This window comes from Petaurus breviceps, unplaced genomic scaffold (assembly GCF_028583685.1).
Source record: "Petaurus breviceps papuanus isolate PSGF00001 unplaced genomic scaffold, PetGlider_PUasm1.0 129, whole genome shotgun sequence".
NCBI classification, from domain to species: Eukaryota; Metazoa; Chordata; class Mammalia; order Diprotodontia; family Petauridae; genus Petaurus; species Petaurus breviceps.
In genome coordinates, this window is record NW_027185665.1 from 12,373,952 (window position 1) to 12,398,229 (window position 24,278).

The 24,278-nt window shown below is 36.2% G+C and overlaps 1 protein-coding gene and 1 pseudogene across 1 annotated transcript in view; both read right to left on the reverse strand.

The window, feature by feature from the left end:
- Positions 1-24,278, reverse strand: part of LOC138173606 (netrin receptor DCC) — a 1,060,615-nt gene that overhangs the window by 801,493 nt on the left and 234,844 nt on the right. The window contains exons 5-6 of the mRNA XM_069103651.1: positions 9,516-9,666; positions 8,706-8,842 (exon numbers count right to left, since the gene is read on the reverse strand). Coding sequence (XP_068959752.1) covers positions 8,706-8,842; positions 9,516-9,666 — 288 coding nt within the window. The remainder of the gene's footprint in view (positions 1-8,705; positions 8,843-9,515; positions 9,667-24,278) is intronic.
- LOC138173877 (large ribosomal subunit protein eL19-like) lies at positions 2,432-3,080 on the reverse strand (annotated as a pseudogene).

The following is a 24,278-nucleotide window of genomic DNA, read 5'->3' on the forward strand; positions in this document are numbered from 1 at the left end:
TGAGAGGCACATCATAATTTTGTTAGGCAAGTATTTTGCACTACCTAAATGGTAGGTCTTTTGTGTGTATGTTCATATACACACATAAATTGGAAAATTTTAATGTGTGCTAAGGCACAGAGATGACTGAAGCATTTGTAGAAGGTTTACTGAGAACTTTTCAAGGAGAAATCGTTCTCATTTTAAGGTGAAGAACTAAATGTAAACAATTTACTACATATACTACTGAAATTTTAACTCTGGCAAAGTCATTGTAAAGTGAGGATTTATGTGTTGTTCTGAAACAAGTTTCTGCTTTCTTATTGCAAATATTGATAAATTTACTGTTTCCACTTTTACCAAGGTTAACTCTGTGTCTGGGCAAGATCTAGTCATTTTAAAGTATATCTAACTCACTTTAATTCCAGAAAAAAATTGTTATATTTAAATATTAAAGTAATAATTTGCCTTCCCTTAAAACAAAAGATATTTTTCTCTCACCAGCACTGTGAGTTACTAAGGCAAGCATTATCATCTCCATTTTAAAGATTAGAAAACACAGGTCTAGAGATAGCAAATTAATTGCTGATCACCACAGATTGAAATTTAATGCTTTTTCCATTCAACAATACTACCTATAGAGAAAGTTTATGTTAGGCACAAATGTTAGTGGAGAACCACAGATTCATTCAAATGTCTACCTTATCTCATTTCCTGGGATTATGGTGTTCTTTTTTAATTGCTTTGGTCACCTACTGTAGCGATTTTGTAGTCTTATGCACCCCAAAATGTTGTCCACCTCCTTCTATAGAGAAGAAGATAGTTCTCTTCCCAAAAGATAGTTTCAACATGAGCAAGGTGGGAATATTAAGAGAGGAGAGGGAGAAAGAAGGTAAAGAGAAAGGGTGGAAGTAAAACTAACCCTGGACTGTCCAGGTGGAGAGTGAGATTGAGGGCAGGGAGTTAAATTCTTGGGGGAGAAGAGAAGCTTCCAGAAACTCATCTAGGAAAAGGCCAGATCTTCTCCCAAAGTACATGGAAAATGACAAGTGAACAAAAACAGATTCCTATTGTTTATGTTTATTTTACAGCCCAAATTTGGCTGCTGCCTTCAAAGCTGCAATGGTACTAAGAGGTAAGCCTTTTGGGGACTACTTGCATAGCTTTTTATCCTGTTCTGTCCCCATTACACCACATGTTTTGATTTTTGCTTTTTTCCTCTTCATTGAATAGTGAGAGAGGGGCAGTTTCTATCCCAATAAAGAAGAGATGTGACCAGAAACTATTTTCAGCAATAAAAGAGAGAGATAAATAAATAAAGTTTAATGCTTAAGGGATATTGCCATGACAATGCAAAAGCCAGAAGGCTGGGTAACCTGACATTTCAAAGGCAAATTTGGAAACAGGAAAGGACAGCAAATCATTCTTTAATCTTTTTCTTTTTCATATTGGATTGCCTTCTTTTTCCTTGCTCTGGAATGCATGCTCCTGGTCCTTTAAACATAATATAAACTGGCACTTTTTACAACACCCAGATGTCAGCTCTCCTCTGTTCTTACTTGTCATGACCCACTGTGTCTGCAGCTGCCTTACATCTCAGCTTCAAATTGAAGAAAGCCTGCCAACTGTGCTGAAAGATATAGATTCTGTAGTGCTTTTGAGTATCTGTAGAATCTCAGTCTAAACAAAAGATTAGTAACTTAATGTGATTGCAAATTATTTATAAGCAACCTGAAGACAATTATGATACCTTAGATCTCTCTTCATCCCCAAAACTTGATAGTGTACACAGTAGGCACTCAATACGTGTTGATGATGTAAGCAATATATAGTCTAACAAATAGGCTACCAGAAACGAGTGGTTGACAAGGAAAATAACATTTCATAAAGGACAATTGTGCTATAATTAATATAGACAATGTTTTCCTTCACTTATGCTTGAGTTCAAAAAGGGGTTCTTAACCTGGTTCCATGAACTTTTGAAAAAAGCATTGATAGCTATGTTTAAAAATAATTTATTTCCCTATAATGATATACATTTTATTTCATGCTTTTAAAACATTATTCTGAGTATTATTTCATTAGCCTCACAAGACTGCCAAAATAGGTCCAACAGACAAATAAAAAAAGAGGTTAAGAACCTCTAGACTGAAGGACTTTAAGTTTATTCTTCTCACAATTCCCATAGTCTTAAACTAAAGTCTCTCAAGACCATTTGTCAGTGACTACAGTGGAATTTCCTGCAACAATTAGCTATTAAGCTACATGTATGTCTTCTACATTTCTGTTATTCTAGAAAGAAAATGTAGCACATTTAGTTTTCTAGATAATTTTATATGAGTTAACCCTTTTGAGATGAATATATATATATGTTATTTCTAATTATTTTCCTATTATTATGAGGGCAGAATTAAGGAATGATTATAATTTGTTCTTCTAAAACTACTTTTATTTTGACAGTTGTCCATTTTTATTGCATATGCCAAATAGAAGGGTACTATGTACAGAGGAGATAGGGGAGGATCATTTTTTAGTCTCCTACTCTTTGGACAAAGTTTTGATGATCTCTTTCTTAGCCTGCAGGCGCTCTTCCCGAGGCTTTCGTCTTAGACCTTCGAGCTTCAGCCTGGTCAGCCAAGAGCTTCTTCTGGGCCTTGTCTGCCTTTAGTTTATGATTGTGCTCCATCAGGATTCGTTTATTCTTGAACACATTTCCCTTCACCTTCAAGTACAGGCTGTGGTACGTGTGGCGGTCAATCTTTTTGGATTCACGATATCTTTGAAGCAGACGGGGAAGAATCCTCATTCGCCTCATCCAGGTCACCTTCTCAGGCATATGAGCATTGGCAGTACCCTTTCGCTTACCAATACCCGTGTGCCTTCCCTTCCTTAGAGCCAGAGTATTTTTTCAGCATCTGGCACGAGAGTGAACAGTAACGGGCTTCCAGATGATAAGCCCATCTTTAATCAGCTTCCGGATCTGCTGGTGGGAACTGGCATTGGCAATTTCATTGGTCTCATTGGGGGTCAAGCCATACCTTCTTCTTTCCACATTGAAGGACTCTAGAGGCAAGCCTCTTCTGAAGCCTGAGAATACTCATGGCTGCAGCAGCAGGGCAGAAAAGGAAAGGAGAGAGCTAAAACTCCTTCTGAATCAACTGATGCTTTTCATAGTAACTTTTAGGCATTGAGACCATTGAAAAGCATTTTTGAAGAGTTTATTCATTGATGATGAGATACTGTTAATCAGGAGAAGAAAAGTTAAAATGGACTACATTACTTTTATGATATGAAATACAAATACATTTCTACTAAATACATAACAATTCTAGTTTTAAATTCCTGCAAATGGATTTGGTACTAAATCAACACTCAAATGTTGATAGATTAAGACCCAGAAGGATTATTTTGGGGATCAAATCCAACTCCTTCATCTTGCAGATGTGGAAATTGAAATTCAGAGAAATTAAGTGAAATGCTCAATGTCACACAGTCAGACTATGGCCAGGGCTTAAATACAGGTCTCAGTCTTTTTACATAGGGTTCTTTCCTCTGTACAGTGTTGATTATCCAGTAATGAATATACTCAATTTTAAAACAAAAAATTGGAGCCAACATAATTTCACCAGAGAAATCGTTACTATCAACTACTCAATATTGGCAACACCCTTTCATGCACAGTATATGATCATGATTGGGAGTTTAATTTTCAGTCATGAAACACAAGGAATCCACCCACCTTTCTGTCTTCATCTATTGATATATACCTATCTATATTCTTCTTTCTGTCTGCCTATCTTATCTCATTTCTTCTATCTGTCTAACCTTCATTTGCTTTATCTATCTATGTATATAACTAATATATTCATCTATTTTAATAACTGAGCTAGATTCTTTCAAAATCAAGCCTTAACATAAACTCAAATTTCAAGATCAGCTGTGTTGTGGTCAACCAGGTCCATTTCTAAGAGATCAGTTTGGTATTTCTTGATTCTATTGCAGAGTGAAGTTTAATTTGAAGGTGAGTTTTTGAAGTGGACCAACTTCTTCCTCATTCCCCTGGTAATGGAATAAAACATGGTCGGACAAATAAAGGGAAAATAAAAGATGTTACGCTGAAATAGACATTACACTAAATGCACTAAATATACATTATACTAAAGATCAGTAGAGCCATTCTCTATCCTGAACCCTGACACTCACTACTTCCCTGATTAATCTCTTCAGTCCTCAGAGATGCAAAATGAGAATGTCAGACTGCATGTTCTCTAAGGTCCTCCTTTCCTTCAAAAATTTAAAAAGTAGGGGTGGCTAAATGGCTCAGCGAATAGAGCATCAGCCCTGGAGTCAGGAGAACCTGAGTTCTAACTGGCCTCAGTGACTTAACACTCACAAGTTGTGTGACCTTGGGCAAAACACAACCCCAATTGCCCTGCCTTCCCCTCTCCACAAAAAGCAAAAAATATATATATGAAAAAGGAGAAGAGAGGAAAAACATAAAACCATTGCTTGGAAATGTACCAGAAAATATGATTTCCTATGTGATTATTTCTATATTTGTTATCTGCTAACACTTGTTAAGTATTTACTGTGTTCCAGGCAATATGCTAAGTGCTAAAGGTACAGGGAAAGACAAAAACAAAGCTAAACCAAAACAATAGCTACTTCCTTCAAGAAGTGTACATTCTAATGGGTAGAGAACACAAAATGCAAATAATCTGTCACATACAATTTATATACGGAGTGGATAGCAGGTAATCTTAAAGAGAAAGAACCAATAGATGATGGGAGGATTTCTTTTTACTGATGATATGAATTGAACTGAGTCCTCAAGGAAGACAAGGAAACAAAGATGTGATAGTGAGGCTGGGACAGCAGTCCAGTTATGGGAGATAACACAGACCATTAGAAGGCAGAATATAGAGAGGTGATGGAGCTGAATAGCAAGTAGACAATTATGGCTGAATTATTAAGTGTATGGAAGCAGGGAAGTTCAGCAACACAGAAAATGTAGGAAGGGGATAGTTTCCAAAAAGTTTCAAATACCAAAGGTAGATATCAACATTTTTTTTTTCCTGGAAGCAATAAGGAGCTACAATATTCCATTGATTAGGTGGCCATGTGGTTAGACCAAAGGAAATCTACTTTGACTGTTCATCAGAGGATGGATTGAACTGGGCAAAAGGACAAGCCGAGAATACTAACCAGATGTCTATTTGCAACAGTCTTGGTGAAATGTGACTGTTGCAGTTAAGAAAAGGTTACCTACATGGGATCTTTGTGGAAGACAGACATGACAAGATTTGGTAATGAATTGGACCTATGGAGAAAATGTGAAAAAGGGTTTGAGGATGACATACCAATGCCATAAGCATGAATAAGAAGGAGGATAAGGTGCTTGTAAGAGTAACATAGAAATTGGGAATAAAAAAAAAGTTTGGAGGCAAAAAATAATTAGTTAGAATTTTCAATGCTAACATTTCATCTATTCTCAGGAGTCCAAAAAGCAATTGGTGATATGAGAATATGTCTAGGAATAGGAATCATTGGCAAAGAAGTTCTACCTGGACTCTGGAAGCTGCTGAAATGATCACGAAAGAGTATGGAAGGAAAAGAGAAAAGCATGATATAGTCTTGTGCTTGCCATTATTCCAATATAATTATTACCCTCCCTAACTCTCCGAATGCCATATTTAATCAGGAGGTATGTGTGCCTTTAAAACTCCGAAAGGAGTAATTTTACAAAGCTTCAAATATCCCCCATTACTTCAGGAACCTTTATCATTCTGTTTATTTCAGACCATGCTGTAAACTGATTTCGTTCTTCTTTCTTTCTCTATTCATATTAAACTTACAGCTGTGCCCCTGTGTGTGTATACACATGTATATTTACATACACATACATCCACATATATGTAAACATACATACACATACACACATATGCATCCTCCTTCTAACTGTCCCAATAATGAGAAAGCTCTTATGAGTTTCAAGCATCATCTTCATATGTAGGAGTGGGAAGAGTTTCACCTTATTAAGCCCTTTATGATTTCTCTTTCTTATTTACCATTTTATATTGCTCTGGAGTTGTGTATGTGGGAGTCCAATTTTCTATTCAGCTCTGGTCTTTTCATCAGAATTGCTCAAAAGTCCTCTACTTCACTAAATGTCTATTTTTCCCCTGAAGAATTATACTCAGTTTTGTGGGGTAGGTGATTCTGGGTTTTAATCCTAGCTTCTTTAATCCTTTGATGTAGAAGCTGTTAAATCTTGTGTTATCCTGACTGTGACTTCATGATACTTGAATTTCTGGCAGATTGTAATAGTTTCTCCTTAGTCTGGGAGCTCTGAAATTTGGCTATAATACCATGGGGGTTTTCATTTTGGGATCTCTTTCAGGAAGCGATTGGTGAATTCTTTCCATTTCTATTTTACACTCTGGTTCTAGAATATCAAAGCAACTTTTCTTAAAATGATATCCAGACTGTTTTTTTATCATGGCTCTCAAGAAGTTCATTTTTTAAACCTCTCACCTGGGTCTATTTTCTAGGTCAGTTTCCTTTGTCTTCTATTTTTTTTTAAATGCTTTTGGTTTTGTTTTATTGTTTCTTGGTGGATCTTAGAGTCACTAGATTCCACTTGTCAAATCTTTAATTTTTAAGGAATTATTTTCTTCAGTGAGGTTTTGTACTCCCTTTTCAATTTGTTCAATATCATTTTTAAGTAGTTCCTTTCTTCAGTGAATATTTGTGCCTTTTCCCCCCCATTTAGTGAGTTCAGCTTTTCAGGGAATTATTTTCTTCATTGGATTTTTGTACCTCTTTTACCATTTGGCCTATTTTTTTTAAAGTGTTATTTTCCTTATAATTTTTTTGTGCTTCTCTTACCAGAGTGTTGACTTTTTTCATGATTTTCTTGTACCACTCCCATTTTTCTTCCTAATTTTTCCTCTTTCTCTCTTACTCGATTTGTAAAATCATTTTTGAACTCTTTCATGGCCTGAAACCAAGTCATATTTTTCTTGGAGGCTTTGAATATAGAAATCTTAACTTTTCCATCTTTTTCTGAGTATGTGTCTTGATCTTCCTTATCCTCCTAGTCATTCATGCTTGTGGCATTGGTATGTCATCCTCAAACCCATTCTCACATTTTCTCCATAGGCCAATCCATTACCAAATCTTGTCATGTCTGTCTTCCAAAAAGATCCCATATGGGTAGCCTTTTCTTAACAGCAACAGTTTCCTTTCACCAAGACTGTTGCAAATAGACATCTGGTTAGTACTCTTGGCTCATCCTTTTATGTTTTTTTTCTGTTTGTTTCTGTTTTCTGTTTGATCATTTCCCCCAGTATATTTCTTGACTTTTAACTCTTTGCTATAGTGGAGCTCTTATACCAGGGTGGAGAGTGCAGTGTCTTAAGCTCCAGAGATTTTGTACAGCTGTTTTCAGAGATATTTCTGGGAACCTGTAAGCTTTAAGTTTTTCAAAAATGGTATGTTCTAAAGAGACATATTTATTACTCTTTTGGCTCATGCTCTGGGCTGTGAGAGACCACAAGCGCTCTTTTCTGTCATGGAACGGTTTCCCTGCTCCACTGTGGCCACAAGCCCTGACATGCTAGTGTTCTTCCTTTCCTTGGGACTGCCACCATGACTCTGACTTGGATGTGAGTGTGGGCAAAATAATAGTGCAATGGCCCCCTCTCATGCTAGCAAAGATACCCCTGTAATCTCTTTATGACCAGTTATTTGACCCCCTTACTGTCTGTGCACTAAGAGCTCTGGAAGCAAACACTGAAGCTGCTGTTTCATTTACTCCCAACAGTACTAAGCATTGTTAACTATTAATGATTTCATTTTAAATAATCCAATGTTTTCTTCGGTTTTCCTGAAAGCAAAAAAGCCCATCTTTTAGATAATAAAAAGAGAGCAGTAAAGCCAGAGTTTTTCTTGACAGGAAGACACAAATGAAATTCATATTTTAAGAAATCTTTACCAGATTATATGATCCATCATTGAGATACTAAAAGCATCAACCCATGCTATAGGTCTATAAATTAGAAATTACAGATGTAAGTCATTCTTATCCTCATGTATATAACACACTATTGGCTACAGAAATGCCTAGTCCTGCCTTACTGATGATGCCGTATTTTATTGAAGTTCATTTTTGGTTTCCTTAAAGATCCTGAGAATTAACCTCTTGCTGAGGAAAAAAAAAATGATGCTCATTTCTATTTCTAATCAGTTCTTTGCCTTCAGGAAAATATTGGGTTTTTTCCCCCCTTGGCAAGCAAAAAATAAGCTTATAGACAATCCCACAAGGCTTCCATGATTTAATTATATAAAAATGGGCAACGGAGTATAGTCTTCTTGCCTAAGAATATGCAATTTCTCTTTTGATATTTTGTATACTCCTTCTCCCCCAGGAATATACAATATTCTAGCACCCATGACAGGTACCCCCAGCCTCACTCCCAGTTAATCTGGTGAGCAGACAGCTTGACACAAGATGACTTAGTTGTTCAGTAAGGATGCTTGGGCTTAAAAAAGAGAGTTGTTTGGCCCTTTATCTACTGAGTGCAAGGACACATGTGGAGGATTGGGACTTAACAATTTCACACTCATAAATGGAGAAAATTTTGTACAAAGTGTTTAAAGTGGGAGATATGTGATATTGCATTTTGAAGGACATCTTCTGAATACATCTAGAGTATTTTACTTACCCAATACTGTGAGTTCTGCAGAGGCACTGATGTTTTCATTTTTGTAGGTGACAACACAAGTGTATGTCCCAGTATCATCATCTGTCACATTGGAAATAAGTAAGTTGCTGCCACCTAATAAAGAATACTTTCTGGACCTGTAACATGGGAAACAGAGGAACTTAGTGAGTCAATCAGTACCTTTTAACACCTAGCAAACTAATCCCAGTCTTAAACTGAACTGTGTGAAATAGTGTAAAAAATTGAAGCCCAACATTAAAATATTGAAACAAACCTTGCACCATTTTTCTTATTTTAGTCATCTGTGTTATTCACCCCCCCCCAAAGTGCATTGAGGGTGAATTATTCCCTTGGGGTGACTATATGCAACTTCCAAAGAAATGAAATGGAACAAGGCATACCTAGCTGTGGCCCAAAGTGCTTGAACAGATCTAGATTTATAATTTTACATACTGAAGGTACATCAATGAATACTGGAACATATCGATGTTTTCAAGGTTAAGTCACCATGAAAACTGAGATTCTACTCCATTTATCTTTGTTGTGCAAATCACTTCTGGATTCTTGGTCAAATTGAAAGGGTTGGGTATCACCTATTATCATGTATATGTGAAAGTCAGCCAATATTTTAGAAATGGTATCCAATTCATGTCATAAAAGGAATTAATATTTTAAGGTGGGAACCAGTTCTACTATATTCCAAGTAGAATTGCATTCTTATGCAATTCTGAGGCTTCTGCATTCTTGCTTTATGGTTTTAGAAATTGGAACAAGAACAAATAGTAAACAAAATTTCTAAATCTAAAATACCTGACTTGGATCACTTCCTCTCCTCGAATCCAGGTAAAACTCGGTGGAGGATACCCAGAAACACAACACTCTAGAATGGCATCTTTTCCTTCGATAGCTACCACATTGGAAGGTCTCTGCAGGAAAAACTGTTGTCTGTGTAAACCTGGATCTATGAAAGGAAAGGACAGGGTCATAATTATGGAGGGAGACACTGCAAAGATAAATGATATATCTGAAGGATTACATCCTTGAAAGATATATTAGTGGAAAGCAATGAGATTACGTGGAGAGAAACAATCAAAACACCAAATTGCAAGGAAGAATCTAATAGATTTTTCCATCTTCTACATCTCTGGTTTCTTTCTTTTTTTTTTAAAGTAATTGGTGTTAAGTAGCTTGCTCAAGGTTACATGGCCAGTTATTTTTGGCTGTGTGCTGAGTGTCTGAGCCTGGGATTTGATCTCCAGGTCATCCCGACACTGGAGCCAATGTTCTTACTCGCCAAGCCACCTGGCCGCCCCTACATCTCTGGTTTCTTAAGGCTCTCCTTGCAATATATTTTGACAGTGTGGTATATGACAAAGAGTATATCTTCAAGACCCAAAAGTAATACCATTTAATATTTAAAAAGCACATTCATGCTGCATGTACTTGTAATGCCGAGCAAAGGCAACTTCCCAAGGTTCCAAATACCACCATAGCTGCTCTCCATTGTATTCAGTGAAAAATTAAGAACAGAGAAAATCAAAATATAGCATCATTCAAAATACAGCATTCACCAAGTATAATTCAATAATCTCCAAGTACTACTCCACCCCTGGACATTATAATTCATTTAGTCAATCCCCAAGACCCTCTTCTAAGTACTACTCTATACCTAGGCTGTACCTTCATTTAGTCCACCACAAAGCCCCTCTTCTCAAATGGAGATTAGTTTAAAATCATAAGTAAAGTACCTTCATTCTGTCAATTACAAAAAAGTCAAAAGTTCCCCACCCTTGGATCACAATTGAATCTAAGCCAGAGTTACAATGAGCTTAAGCACAGAATTTAATACCCAAAGAGAGGTCTTTTCTTCATCTTGACCTCAGGCAAGTTCACAGCAATTTTTTTTCCAGGGAGACAAAGCTTAGCAAGGCCACAAGGTACATTTCCAGTGTCTTCATTAATTCATTCTCTGTCTGCAGAACAGTCCTAGGACCCCTGAAAACACTAGCAAAACCCTCTTCCAGAATTTCTGTAAATATACAACAAGAAAATCCTTCTTCAGGGCTTCTGAACCAACAGCCAGGTTCCAGAACCTCTGCAAGAACAGCACTGTCCTTCACCAGTGGACAGAATTCACTCTCTGTCTGCAGAACAGTCTCAGGAGCTCTGAAACAACAGCAAGGTTCCAGGACCTCTGCAACAACAGGGCTGTCTTTCACCAGTGAACAAATATGGCAAAACAAGATCAAAACAGACAAAATACCAGCATAACAGCCATGTCTCCTCAGTCCTTGGCAGCTCTGGGTGGCAGCTCTCAAAAGTGCTGGGCAATTCAAACTGGCCCCCAGCAATCCTCTCCGTCTCTCTCTGTCTCCAAGATGCTGCTTCCAAATTGTTCTTCTGCCTCTCTCTTTGGTTGCGTCTCTCTAAATTCATGTCACCAACTCCTCCCAGTTCAGCACTCTCATTTCAAATCAACAAGTCCATCCCACAAGTGGGATTCACAAGCTCTGGGTTTTAACACAATCAATCCAAAAACCAAGCCAATACAGGGGGATCTTTGAATTCCATTACTATTACAGTACTGTATAAACATGATATATCAATTTGCATTAGTATATGTCATAGATAATGTTTTAGAAAGAAAGATCATTTATCCAATAAGACAGAGGGGCATATAACTTTGATGGTGAAGAAAGAAAATGAATGGCCTCAAAGCAAGGATAACTGGCCAGGGACAGTGTGCCCAAGTGATGTACTATATGTGAGAATCTTGGGAAGTTAGAATGCAGGATAAGATAACCAAATATAAGAAAAGAAACATTACAGAGGAGGGAAGTGATGTTCAAGGAAGCTAAAGTTAAAACTTGTTTTACATTATGATTCTACCATAGGGCAAGGATGCTTTATTGATAACATAGAATCTTAGAGTTAAAAACGTCATCAGATGCCTTTTAGTCCTATCCATACATAGACGTAGGAATGTCTTTCAGATTTTTTTTTAACAATTATTGTATCTAGCTTCCATGTGGAAAGCTCAAGGGATGGTGAGATCATTAATTCTACAGGCAACTCATTTTTGTTTATATGTTTTCCTTTGAGAACAGTAACCTGTCTCTTTGCTACTTGAAATGTCTGTTAAGTTTGACCTTCTGGGGCCATGTTAAACACTCCCCCACACACTTTTACCTGAAACCACTTAAAAAAGAAAAAAAACCTTCTAAGCAGTTAACATTTCCTTCTGTGTCTTCATCTTATTCAGGCCAAATACATTCAGCCCTTTTAAATAATCACCAGATTGTAAGGATTTGAGTTCCTTTGCCATTCTTATTCTGCCTCCTTGGACATTCCCAAGCTTAATAGTGCCCTTCATAGAACTAGACCTCCAAGATGGAAGACAGTTTTACAGATGAGGTCCAACCCTCATAGAGGAAATTAATCTTTCCACCTTTTTTTATTCTGGACACTGTGCCTCTGTTAATGCAATCTATGATGGTTAGATTTTCTACCATTTTACTTTGCTGACTTAGGGTTTTCAGTAAACTAAACCACAGATATTTTTTCACAGAACTGTTGCTAGTAAATGTTCAGGAACTGGTTTATATGCTATGGAAAGAGACTAACTAAAGACCACTGTAGACCAGATGGTTAAGTTAACAGTGTTAGTGACATCATTCTAAAGTACATCTTATGAAAGAAATCTGACATTTTCTGTCAGATCATCCACATCTGCTTCCAGTTGGTGCAAAAAATAATAAGCTAAGTACAAAATGATAATAATGGAAGGATTTTTAAGATATGTCATTCTTTATTAAAACAATATTGCTCAGGGTATTTTTCCCCAATGTTAGTTACAAAAGATTAGAATGTATTTTTTGCTCATCTTGTGGAGGAAATATGCATCCCCCCAGAAGTAGTAGCCTTAAGAAAGTAGTCTTCAGGGTTGTATAAATAATGCCAGACTCTTAGTCTCATTCTATCTCACTTCTGGTGCCATCCAGGTATTTTATTGAGATTAACTAGAGGCCTCCTGTCCCTCCAAAATGATCTGATGAGATTAACTACAGGGAAACACTTCCACCACAGCAGACTTGATCTTGGGGTGGCACCGAGTTTTTTTTTTTTTTTAAGAAATGGTCTTTTTTTTTTTTTTTTTTGTTTTTTGGATTAAGAGGTTAAGTGACTTGTCCAAGGTCACACGGCTATTTTTTGTGTTAAGTGTCTGAGGCTGGATCTGAACACAGGTCCTTCTGACTCCAGGTTCGGTGCTCTATTCACTGCGCCACTTAGCCGTCCCGTGGCACTAAGTTTTCACCAAAGTTAAGACATTTTTACACCAAATAGTCAAATAGAGACATCCTGTCCCTATTATTTAACCTGCCCAAAGAGGAAAGTGGCTAAGCAGCCTCACCTGAGAGACTCTTTTTGCTATCTGCCTGAAAAGTTAAGAGTTATGAGCCACCTGGCAGGTACCAATCAGATGATGCTTATTAGACTCTATCTTTTAGCCTTGACTCTGGATATATTGACCTCCAGTCACACCCTCCAGGAGGATTTGAGGATCTCTAGGCTCTGATCTTCAGGTAGCTTTCTCTGGGAAATTCCTACTTACTTCTCTGAAGTAAGTAGGAATAATTTGAAGGTTGATGTTTCTAAAAATCTTAGAATTACATGTAAACTTTAATTAAATTTTATCCTTGTGCATACATATCTTTTGGATAGGGACCCATCAGGCCAGAATTTTCTTCCCTTGACCAGTTGTTTTTTTCAGCAACATGATTTTAAATTATATTTAGGACTTGATAACTAGTCCTAGGAAGAAAGGTAATAGGCAAGGCTACCTCTGTTCTCTTGGAAGTAGTTGAGGGTTTATCACTTAAATAAACAAACTCCTTTTAATCATCTCTTTTTCTAATAATAAAAGAGTAATGGGAGTTGACAGTTGGTTCTGGCACCTAAAAAAGACACTTTACTTCACACAAAGCTATCTCTATGTCAGTTACTTGATTTTTCTAGTTGGAAATAAGTATGGTGAGCCCATGTTGAGATCTGCACATAATACAACAAAAACCTCTGTCTTTGTCAATGATTTCTGTCTCATTTCCCAAATGTTGCTCAGAAATCTATGAATTCTAAAGTCTGAGAAGGTGGAAACAAAATAGTACTGAAAAAAAACTTTCAGAAATGGCACCAGATAACTTGCTGCTTTTCACAGAAATGGAAAAGTGAAAACAAAACTTCCCTGAAGTCTTATTTGGAATGCCAAGGGCCACTTTTTGCCTTTTGGTAAGGTATTATTTATCTTTCTAACTCCTTTTTTTTTCTTTAAAAGATAGCTTTTAAAAATAAGATTCAATATGAGGTAGAGGATGTTGCAAGAAAAATGAGGAAATAGAGAAATAATAATGATAAAATCTGTGCACAAATGTTTAAGAGCAAATAAAAGGTTTTTCTCTGGAAGTTCCACAGCTAGTGTATGTGAAAGATCCCTGGGAGTATACAGATTCTGAAATTCCAAGGTAATGACTCTAATTGACTTGATTGAGATTCATGGAAACTTCTTTTCATGATTATTAATGGCAGAATGAAATCTTTGGTACTGTTGTATTATGGACATTGTCTCCTCTACTGTTTTCAAAATTAAGATCTGAGTTATTAAGTTTATAGAATATGATCTGCTCTCTCAAAGTCAATGATTTTTAGCCCATTTAAAATAAGATAAAATTATAATTCAATAGTCTATTCCATATAATTTGGTCATCAACTTATAATCAGACTGGTGGTAAAAGTGGACTTTTCTGATTGGTTCAGCTTTTTATCTTTATTTTTTGTAATATCAAAAGGAGATGGAGATTACAGATTCTAAAAACTATTTAGCTTTCTTTTTTGGGAAGGAAAAATAGCATGATTCCTTGACCTAATCTCAGTGTCATACCTCACAAGAGTGGAACTAATCTGCTTCAGAGTGCCTGAATTATGTTTGAGCAAAAATAAAGAAATCAGTCATTAATGTGATACTGATCTATCAATACAGAGAATACATTAAAGGATAGAACTACTGTAGAAAAACTTGTTACTTTTTTCCCCAGTGGAAATTCAAGCCCATCCTGTTCTTATCGACATACTGTGATAGGGGCAAATGCTAATAAATAATAATTAAAAAAAAGAATAATGATACAGAAACTGAGATTCACCAAGGAAATTTTCATAGTTTCTATCCTTAAAGAAACATTTTTTTAACCTGTAAAGTTCAGTATTCTTCAACCAATAATGTTCAGGCACTAAATAATGCCTTAGATAGTTATTATGCAACAATTCTATTCAAAGCATGAATCAGTGACTCTGTACTTGGAAGAGTCCAGCCTAGCCACTAATATAGCTTGGGAGATATGTGTGTATCTGATTATAAAGCCAAGCATGAACATCTTTCCAGAGGCCTGCTGTTATGAACAGCTTCAAGATTCGAATTACTCTCTATTTATTCAATAACAAACTAAGATAAAACATTCATAGAAGTCAAAGTACAGCATTCACAATGTTATGACATAACAACTTATCACTAAAATGGCCACATAGTTTTCACCAAAGTGGCCATATAGTTTTAAACAAAGTGTATTTATTTAGTAACTCAATTATTTAGGAAGTCCTTAATTCAATTAGGCGTTTTTAAGGGACAGAAAGTACAATCATTTAGTAAGTCCTTAATTCAATCATCCTTAAGGAGGCTTGTCTCCTAAATGGACACAAAGTACAAAGGTCAAAGTTCTCCACCCCTAGGTCACAGTAAATCATAATCTCCTCAGTCAGCATCAGGTACCCAAGAAGAGATCTTTTCATCTTGACTGTAGTCTGGCTCTCAGCTTCCATGGTTCCTCTTCCATGGTCCCAGATCCTGCAACTGTCAGCTATGTTTAAGGTCTGGCAACTCCCAGTTCCTTTTCCAGCTCCTTGTGCAATTCCTGTTCCACATTGAAGCTCCCAGCATCTAGTCCACCTCAAATCCTTCACGGTTTCTGTTCTTGGGAAGACAAAGCTTAACAAAGCCACAATAACATTCATTAACATTGCCAGCATCCTCATAAATTCTCTCTCTGTCTTTGATATCAACATATACCCAACATCAAGGTCTAAGGAATCAATACAAATCATCAGTATAGTCCCAAGACCTCTGAAAATATCAGTAAGACCCTCTTCCTGGATTTCTGTAAACATACAAAAAGAAAATCCTCTTTCGGGGCTTCTGAACCAGCAGTGAGGTTCCAGGCATTCTGTAACAACAGCAACATCCTCTGTCAGCAGACAAATCTGACAAAGTAACATCAAAACATACAGACAAAGTACTGACACCACAGCCATGCTATCTCTAAGTCCTCCTCTCTTCTCATTTCTTAGTTCTTCTCAATTCTCTTCTCAGTTCTCAGTTCTGTTCTCAATTCTGCTCTAATAATTCTGGTCCTCAGCCTCCATGCTGCTTGCTCCCAAAAGTTCCAGCTCCCAGCAGTTCTCATTCCCAGCAGTTCTTGCTGGCTCTCAGAAGTTCTCAGCAGTTCTGGCTGGCTCTCAGAACTTCTCAGCAGCTCTGACTGGTTCTCTGAAGTTCTCAGCAGCTCTGACTGGCTCTAAGAAGTTCTCAGAAGCTCTTAGAAGAAGTTCTGGCATTCTAGCTTAGGTTTTTCCTTATATATGGTAGCTCCCCCCTGTTCCACTCCTTCCTGTTACATCAGCAAGTTCATCCCATTGTGGGATTCACAATTTCTGGATCTTAATAATTAACACAATCATGAACTTGAAACAAGGTGTTAAGTACCTGTTTGCTTGCCAATACAAGGGGCATGGAAGATCTTCAAATCCCATTACCATTACACTGATTCAGTGTCCCAGCCCTGTCAGAAATTTCATACACAAGAATAACGGGTCGGGAGACAGAGAATGAGTGGCACCAATAAGAGAATCACTGGAGTATTATGAAATGTAATTCAACGTCCTTTGCCAGGATTCAGTTTTTTGGGGTGTGTTTGTGTGTGTGTGTGCGTATGCATGTGCATATATATGTAATCTTTTAAATCTTTTTGAATGTGTATCTTTAAAAGTAATATTTGTGAAAGGAACACAAATGTAATCTGTTCTGTTCACAGTGTTTCAGGAACAGGAAATTAAGAGTTCTATAGTAGTTAACCTCAAACAGCCTCTTCCATCTTTGTGCCTTTACACAATTAACTGTCCCCCCTCCCACCCCCATACCTTCTCTCTAACTGCCTTGTATTCTTCAAGTTTTATCTCAGTTGTCATTTGATTTATAAAGTATTTTCAGATAGCTCAGGGCGTCAGGGTATCCTTCTCTTCAAACTGCTTTATATAACTTTGTATACTATGCCACTTTTTATTTACTTATCTATGAACCTATTATATCCTCTTTGTGCAGGATATTTTTTTTAATCTGGGGTCCGTGGATCCATTAGAGGTCCATAGATACATTTCAAGGAGTCTTTAAAGTTGAATGGGGAAAATACATATATATATATATATATATATATATATATATATATATTTGCTGACCTCTAACTGATATTACTATCTCATTCAATTATGAATGTAGGCAACAATTGTATTAGCCACCATTAGGCTTCCAAAATGGTCCATGCCACAAAAAGAGTTAGGAATCCCTACTACAGCAGAATGTAAACTGCTTAGGGGACAAAGATTTTTATTTTTTTCCCTTTTTATTTCCACTCTTTAGACTATAGGTAAGGAACCTGTAACTTTGAGGCTACATGTGGCCTTCTAGGTCCTAAAGTATGGCCCTTTGACTGAATCCAAATTTCAAAGAAATATTTGGATCGAGTCAAAGGGTCACACTTGAGGACCTAGAGGGTCTACACATTCACTAACTGCTAATAAGACCTTCATTGGTTTAGCAATACAATGGACTTCAAAGTGTCTTAGACAGACATGCCTTCCTAATTTTTTCTCCCTCCTTGCCCTCCCCCACCCCCGTCCCATGTATTGGAACATGACAAAAATACTTATTGAGCAGCACACTCATGCACAAATTCAAAGACTCACAATATTAATATATGCATGAAGTATAGATTCAACCAAGATCTGACTCTGAAGGAGGAAAAACATACCCTGTTTCCTCCTCTAAACCTGCTGCATTCTTCAGATAATAGAACATTTCTGTAGTAACAAGCAGTCCCTTTCATTTTTGTGGTTTCCTTGAGTGGAAAGATTGTTTTCCAACATCATGCACTCCTCAGTTTTTGTTATTAAAGTCATGCCACAATGGGATATCAAACAAGTTTTCAATTGGAAAGGAAAGGCCACTGCAGGCTACTGTGGAGCATTCTCTTTGATTTCTTCCCAGGCATTAGAGTTACAAATTAATTTAACTCTACAGAGCTGGTTTCCTCTGTCTGCATGCAAGTTAGTCTACTATTCACCTGCTGGCTCTCTCTCCTCATTCCATATCTAGGCCTGTCTTATGAAATTTAGCAATTACCATGTGTCTCTAGGTGCCAATGGGCATTTTCTCAAATGATCTGACAAGTCAAACACCGTGATGCACCTTCCTTTATATTAGTGCTTTCATCAGAAAACTGATCTTATCCAGAATGATCCCAAACATTTATATTTAATAAAGGAGTAGGGAGAGAGGGGAGGGGGCATCCTCCAAACTGGCCCTATGACAAGTAGCTTTAAGCCACAAGGAGGAAGCCATAGTTTATTTGTAGTGATTAGTCATCATTCTATGATTATTCACTTTCCTTATTTACATCAAGGTAAGATGAAAAGCGACATGCTGTCACTTAAACTATTTCTACATCTCTGATTATTTTCTTTCTCCCTACATGGAGAGAGAGAAGAAGATAAAGAGGGAATGGGAGGGGGGAGAGAGGTATTTGTCGGATATGTGGATGAATATATGCAATGAATTTTATGTTATACACATATGCATATAAACCTGTATATAAAATATATAATTTCTTATATACATATACATACCTGTGTATATAATGAATTATGTGTTATACATATATGCATGTATATATGTACACACACATAGGAACAAACTGTTTAATCTTGTTTTCAGCATATGACTGTAGCTCTTCTGTCTCAGGAGCAAATTCTTTGTCTACCAGTTTTATTCTGTTACTAGTTTTGAGGAAAACATATTTCATTTATAGTACATTTTTGTTTTTTCTGATAATAAAATTCTAGAAAAAAATGTTGCCATTTTGAGGTATCAAAGTTAGTTTAGGATGCCTAAAAAGCTTCCTAATTTATGTATATAAACAAACAGGAGTTTATAGAATTCATGGTGATGAAATAAATTCTAAGTCTTCTTTATGGAGTCTCTCATACCTAGAGGCAGCTAGAGCATCCATCGGATGCAGTAGTGGACCCAGTGTCAGTATGATCTGAGATGAAATTTGGCTTTTGACACTTATTAGCTTTGTGACCCTAAGCAAGTTACGACTTCTGAGTGCTTCAGTTTCAGCCTGTATAAAACGGGGATAACAATAATATTTATTGCTCATGGTTGTTGTGAAAATCAAATGAGACAACATTTGTAAAATACTTTGTAAACCTTAAATGATGATATCAGTGCTAGCTATTATCATTAGCTATTGTTTCCTACATGGTTCATATTGAATCTGTTTAACATCTTGACACCCTATTCTCATATGATTAAGTCTCTTTTCAGATCCTGAGGCATGAAATCAATACCAAATGTAGCCAAGCTAGCAGATATATCACATTTGTAACTGGTGCCTCATCATGGCCATTGTTTCAAATTTTTCAAGCCTATTCTGTCTGATTCTTTTACAGAAGTTGGAGATGAGGTCTGTTTAAAAATGTGGAGTGAAGTCAATGAAGGTGTACATGGCAGGGAAGAAGAGCTGGTCTTTAGTACATACACATGATAACCCTACCATACCCCCCTCTGGCCAAGCGCATACATGACCATGCGTTGTCCCAGGCATTCTTCTGTGGAAGGGAACTGAGAGCAAAGGGACTATTTGTTTTTTGACATAGTGATTAAAAATACATAAGGTGGCAGATTTGTTCCCATGAAGGGAATTGCCTAAAGAATCCTTAAAGAAGTGTGTTTGTGTTGCGCATGTGCACACACATTTACAGTGCTGTTTGTATAATATCACAATTCTGACAAAGCAGTTTTGAAGGGATGGTGAGGAAGTAAGTTAAGTGTAAGCTGTCAAGGAAGGGGTAAATAGAGAACAGGTGGAATTAAATGAATACAGATTAACCTTCAAAGGATGTACCCAGTATATACAACTTTGCTAAAAAAAAAAAGTCACTGAGATGTCCATACCCTTTGACCCAGAGATCCTACTGTTAGACATATACCTAAAGAGGTCAGTGATAAAAGTAAGTAACATAATTTAAAATATTTATCAAATAACTTTTTACAGTAGTAAAGAACTAGAAAAAAGTAGATGCTCATTGGTGGGATACATTAATGTAATGGAATATAATCGTCTTGTAAAAAAAAAAAAGATGACTATTTAAAGAGACTCATAGGAAGATAGGTGAATTAATACCAAGTTAGACAAATAGAATTGGAAATCACACACTCCCTCTTCTCTCTCTCTCTCTCTCTCTCTCTCTCTCTCCATATATACACATATAATATGTGTGCATATATTTATGTAAATGTATATCTGTCCATGTATATGTGTGTATATACTGCACCAACATAAACATAAATAGAAAGACTAAGAATAAAGCAATTGGAATTGAATGATGTACAATCATAATGATTAAATTTGGCCTCAAAGAAAAGACAGGCAAAGGTCCATGATACCATCATTGTGTTTCCTTTCTTAACCAATGAAAATCTCAATGCCTTTTTGGTTTCAAGGATGCTTTCTTACATTCTAGCTAATTCAATTGCATGTAAATATAGGTATGTTTAAAATATATATACACACATTCATATGAATGTGTGTATATATCTATATCTATGTATTTCCATTGTGGAAGGTATGTGGAGTAAGAATGAGACAGAGACAGAGAAATAGGTGGGTGGGTAGGGCAGTGTGCAGTACAGTAAACAGAAGCAAACCTTGGAGTCAGCAATACCAAGGTTCTAGTTCTACCTCTGACAAATACTGTTTTTGTGGTGCTGGGCAAATTATTTAATCTCTTTGTTTCTCTAGACAAATCTCAAAATTAAATCAATTAATGTGTGTATTTACATCAGAGTGCAAGAAAAAGATAAAGAGCCAGAGTTAACAAAGCAAGAAAAAAAATATAATTTTATTAAGTAATATACCAACCTAGAATCATTTCAGTAAAATGTTATATAAAATTATTTTCAATAATATAAGTCAATTAAAAAAACAGTAAATTCAAAGCCAATAGGACTCAAATATTGTGGATTACGGGTAGAACAATAGATTGGCTCACCAAATGATCAAATCAATTCAATTTGGCTATCAATAAGCAATAGAATTTTGAGTGAATATTTTTTTGTTATTTTAATCAAGCAGGTACTTAAATCAGTTTAGTAATTCAAAAACCCATTCTACCTCTTGGCACCTAAACATTATTATATCTGATTAAAGTAGACTCCATTGTCATAATCCCTATTTCCTGTGATATGAACTATATAAAAAAGTTAAACTATTTATATACCATAAATAAAAGTTTATATGAGAATAATTCCGCAGATATTGGTCATTAATTAGTCTGAAATTCTATCCACTTTGGTTGTTTCCTTGTGCCTTGCTGCTCTTGCCCCATTTCTCTGTCATTATCTCACCAACATTGTTTCCCTTCTAAATGTTCTTTAAACTTTGCCTTTTTTTCTTCTCTTTCTATATTCCTTTACTAGGTAATTTTATTCAATCAGATATTTTCAATATTACTAGAGAAACAAATCTGTTTCTCTATCCCTTGCCTCAATCCCAATTTCCAGAATAATATATCCAACTACAGTACATCTTTATAATATCAATAGTCAGTACTTCAAACAACTTGTCAAAAGTTCAATTTTCAAAAACCTATTCTTCCTTCTGACCTCACTATATCTATTAGTGTCATCATACCACACAATCTGCCCCCCCATTTCCATGTTTAAAAGTTTTACATTATATGACTATTCCTCTTTCACTTCTCAGATAGTTAGTTACTGAACTTACGGATTCTTTGTCAGAAATATCTTTCACACCTATTCACTGGTCTTTATACCCAATGCTACCCCCTTATTTTCTCCTTGTCATCTACCCGGTCTATCTTAAGCAGCACCTCACAAGCCTCTACTCTCTCTCCTTTATTTACTTCTACATATGCCACTATCACATTCATTTTATAAATAGATAGGGTCATATCACTCCTTTGCACAAAACACTTGAATTTCTCGTTATTGCCTAAGCATCATATAAATTCCTTAGTTTAATATTCCATTCTCACGAATCTGCCTCCACCCTACCTTTTCATGCATACCTCATCCTTCCATGAACTCTAAGCACCAATCAGATTGGACTATGTGATGAACCCACTATTTTCTAAAGTTTCTAAACGTGTAAGATTATCAATTGTGTCACCAATACCCTTTCCTTTCCCTATTATTTCAACCTTTCTTTTGTGCGATTCTTACCAATTTTGAGGCTCTGATCTGAAGTTCTCCTCATCCAGGGAACTTTTCTGATGCTTCCTAATCTGTAACAATTTCTATCCATTACACACACTCAAATATCACTTAACATTTTCCTTATTCCTGCTTGATTTTTCTATCTCCATGAGTGCCAAGAGTCCCATATGATCTAAACTTTGTATTTCCTGCCTGTCCCTAGAATATCACTCTGCACACAATAGGCATTTAAAATATTTCTTCAATTAAATCAGTTCTCTCCATAGAAAACTGAATCTTTTACTACATTTATTCTAAAGACCCCCAGGGTGCTAGAGATATGTAAATCTTAAGTATTCAAACATTTTAGAACATTAATAGACAAATTGTTTACCATTTTTTCTTGTCTTTGAATAGAAACACATAATTCCAATAATAAGAAAAAATGCACATTCTTTTAGAAAACCACCTAGTTATTAACAATCTTCTATAATTTAACCAGATATTGAAATTAAGTCCTGATAGAGTAGAACAACTCATTAGCATTCTAAAATACACAAATAGCAAACACAAATATCACAAGTGAAAAATCAATCTCAGTTCCCTGATGGTCTTGGACCCACCTTATGGAAATACAATTAAAAGCATGCACCTTACATACTCTGATCTACACATACATTTGTAAGATCATTTATGAAAAGGGGGGAGGGAGTCTTAAGTTTTTTTAACATGGTCTCTTCTTTGCTGACTGCTCTGTAGTGTTGTAAAAAAAAAAGTGCCTGGAAAATACTCAATGCTGCAAAATAGGCAGAATAAATTATTATGTCTTAAATGAAGGCAATATAATAAGTAACCAGTAAAGCAATGTTTTAATAAATGTTAAGTTTATTATTTTTTATTTGCAAATAGAGAATTAGCCATCTTTGGACAATGCATTTTACATCTCTGGCACTTTCTCAAGATTCATACACACCCCTCTCCCTCCAGACACACATACACACACATTTCTCAAGATTGGTTGTAAGTCATGGTAGTGATAAGTTGAGCTTCTATATTAAATTATTCTTTTCATTCTAATTAATTAAGTGTTAGAAAACTGATTGGGTAATAAACTCATGAAGCTTATTACTGCTAGAGGTGATAGTATGTGGATTTCTAAAAAGCTTCTGACACTTCTACAAATGACACATAAAAATGGTTACTATGAGAAGTTGAGCTGAACCATGTCTTTTAAATTTTAAATACCTTCTCCCATTCTCACTGGGTGATATTTTTGTCAAAAGAACACTAGCCTAGATGGAATATAACTCTGACCTACAGGGGCAATCCCTATAGTTCTATGTCTGGTTATTGAATTTAATTCAACAACTTATTGAGCACTTACTGTTTATGGGAAAAATCTACTAGCTACTGAGGTTGATTCAGTGACGGAAGTAACATAGTCAGTGCCATTAAGGCATTTGTGATTTGGTAGGGGAAGTAAAACATATACATACACAAATATGTATGGAACCAAATACAGAGGTAACTAATGATGGGGGAGGGGGTTCCAAATGGATGTGTATCTTCTTAGTTTTGAAGATTTGGTAAAGGTCCTAAATAAGATATGTGACATCTGAGCTGAACTTTGCATGATATATCACAGCATTACAAGATCATAGATTTAGAGTTGGAAGGGACTTTAGTGGTCATTGATTACTACCCTTTCATTTTTCAGAAGAGGAACCAAGATGTCCAAGAGCTTGCCCTGACATGGTAGTAAGGCTAATAAGTTTCTGAGACAGAATTTGACCCCAGGTTTTCCTGACTTCAAGCCCAACATTCTACTCACTGCAATACTGTGCTGCCCCATTGCCCACTAGTTGGTGAAGACATTGGGGAAATTTATTCCTAGAATGAATAGATACACAAAACAGCAGAAAAGTATGATCTCTCTCTCTCTCTCTCTCTCTCTCTCTCTCTCTCTCTCTCTCTCT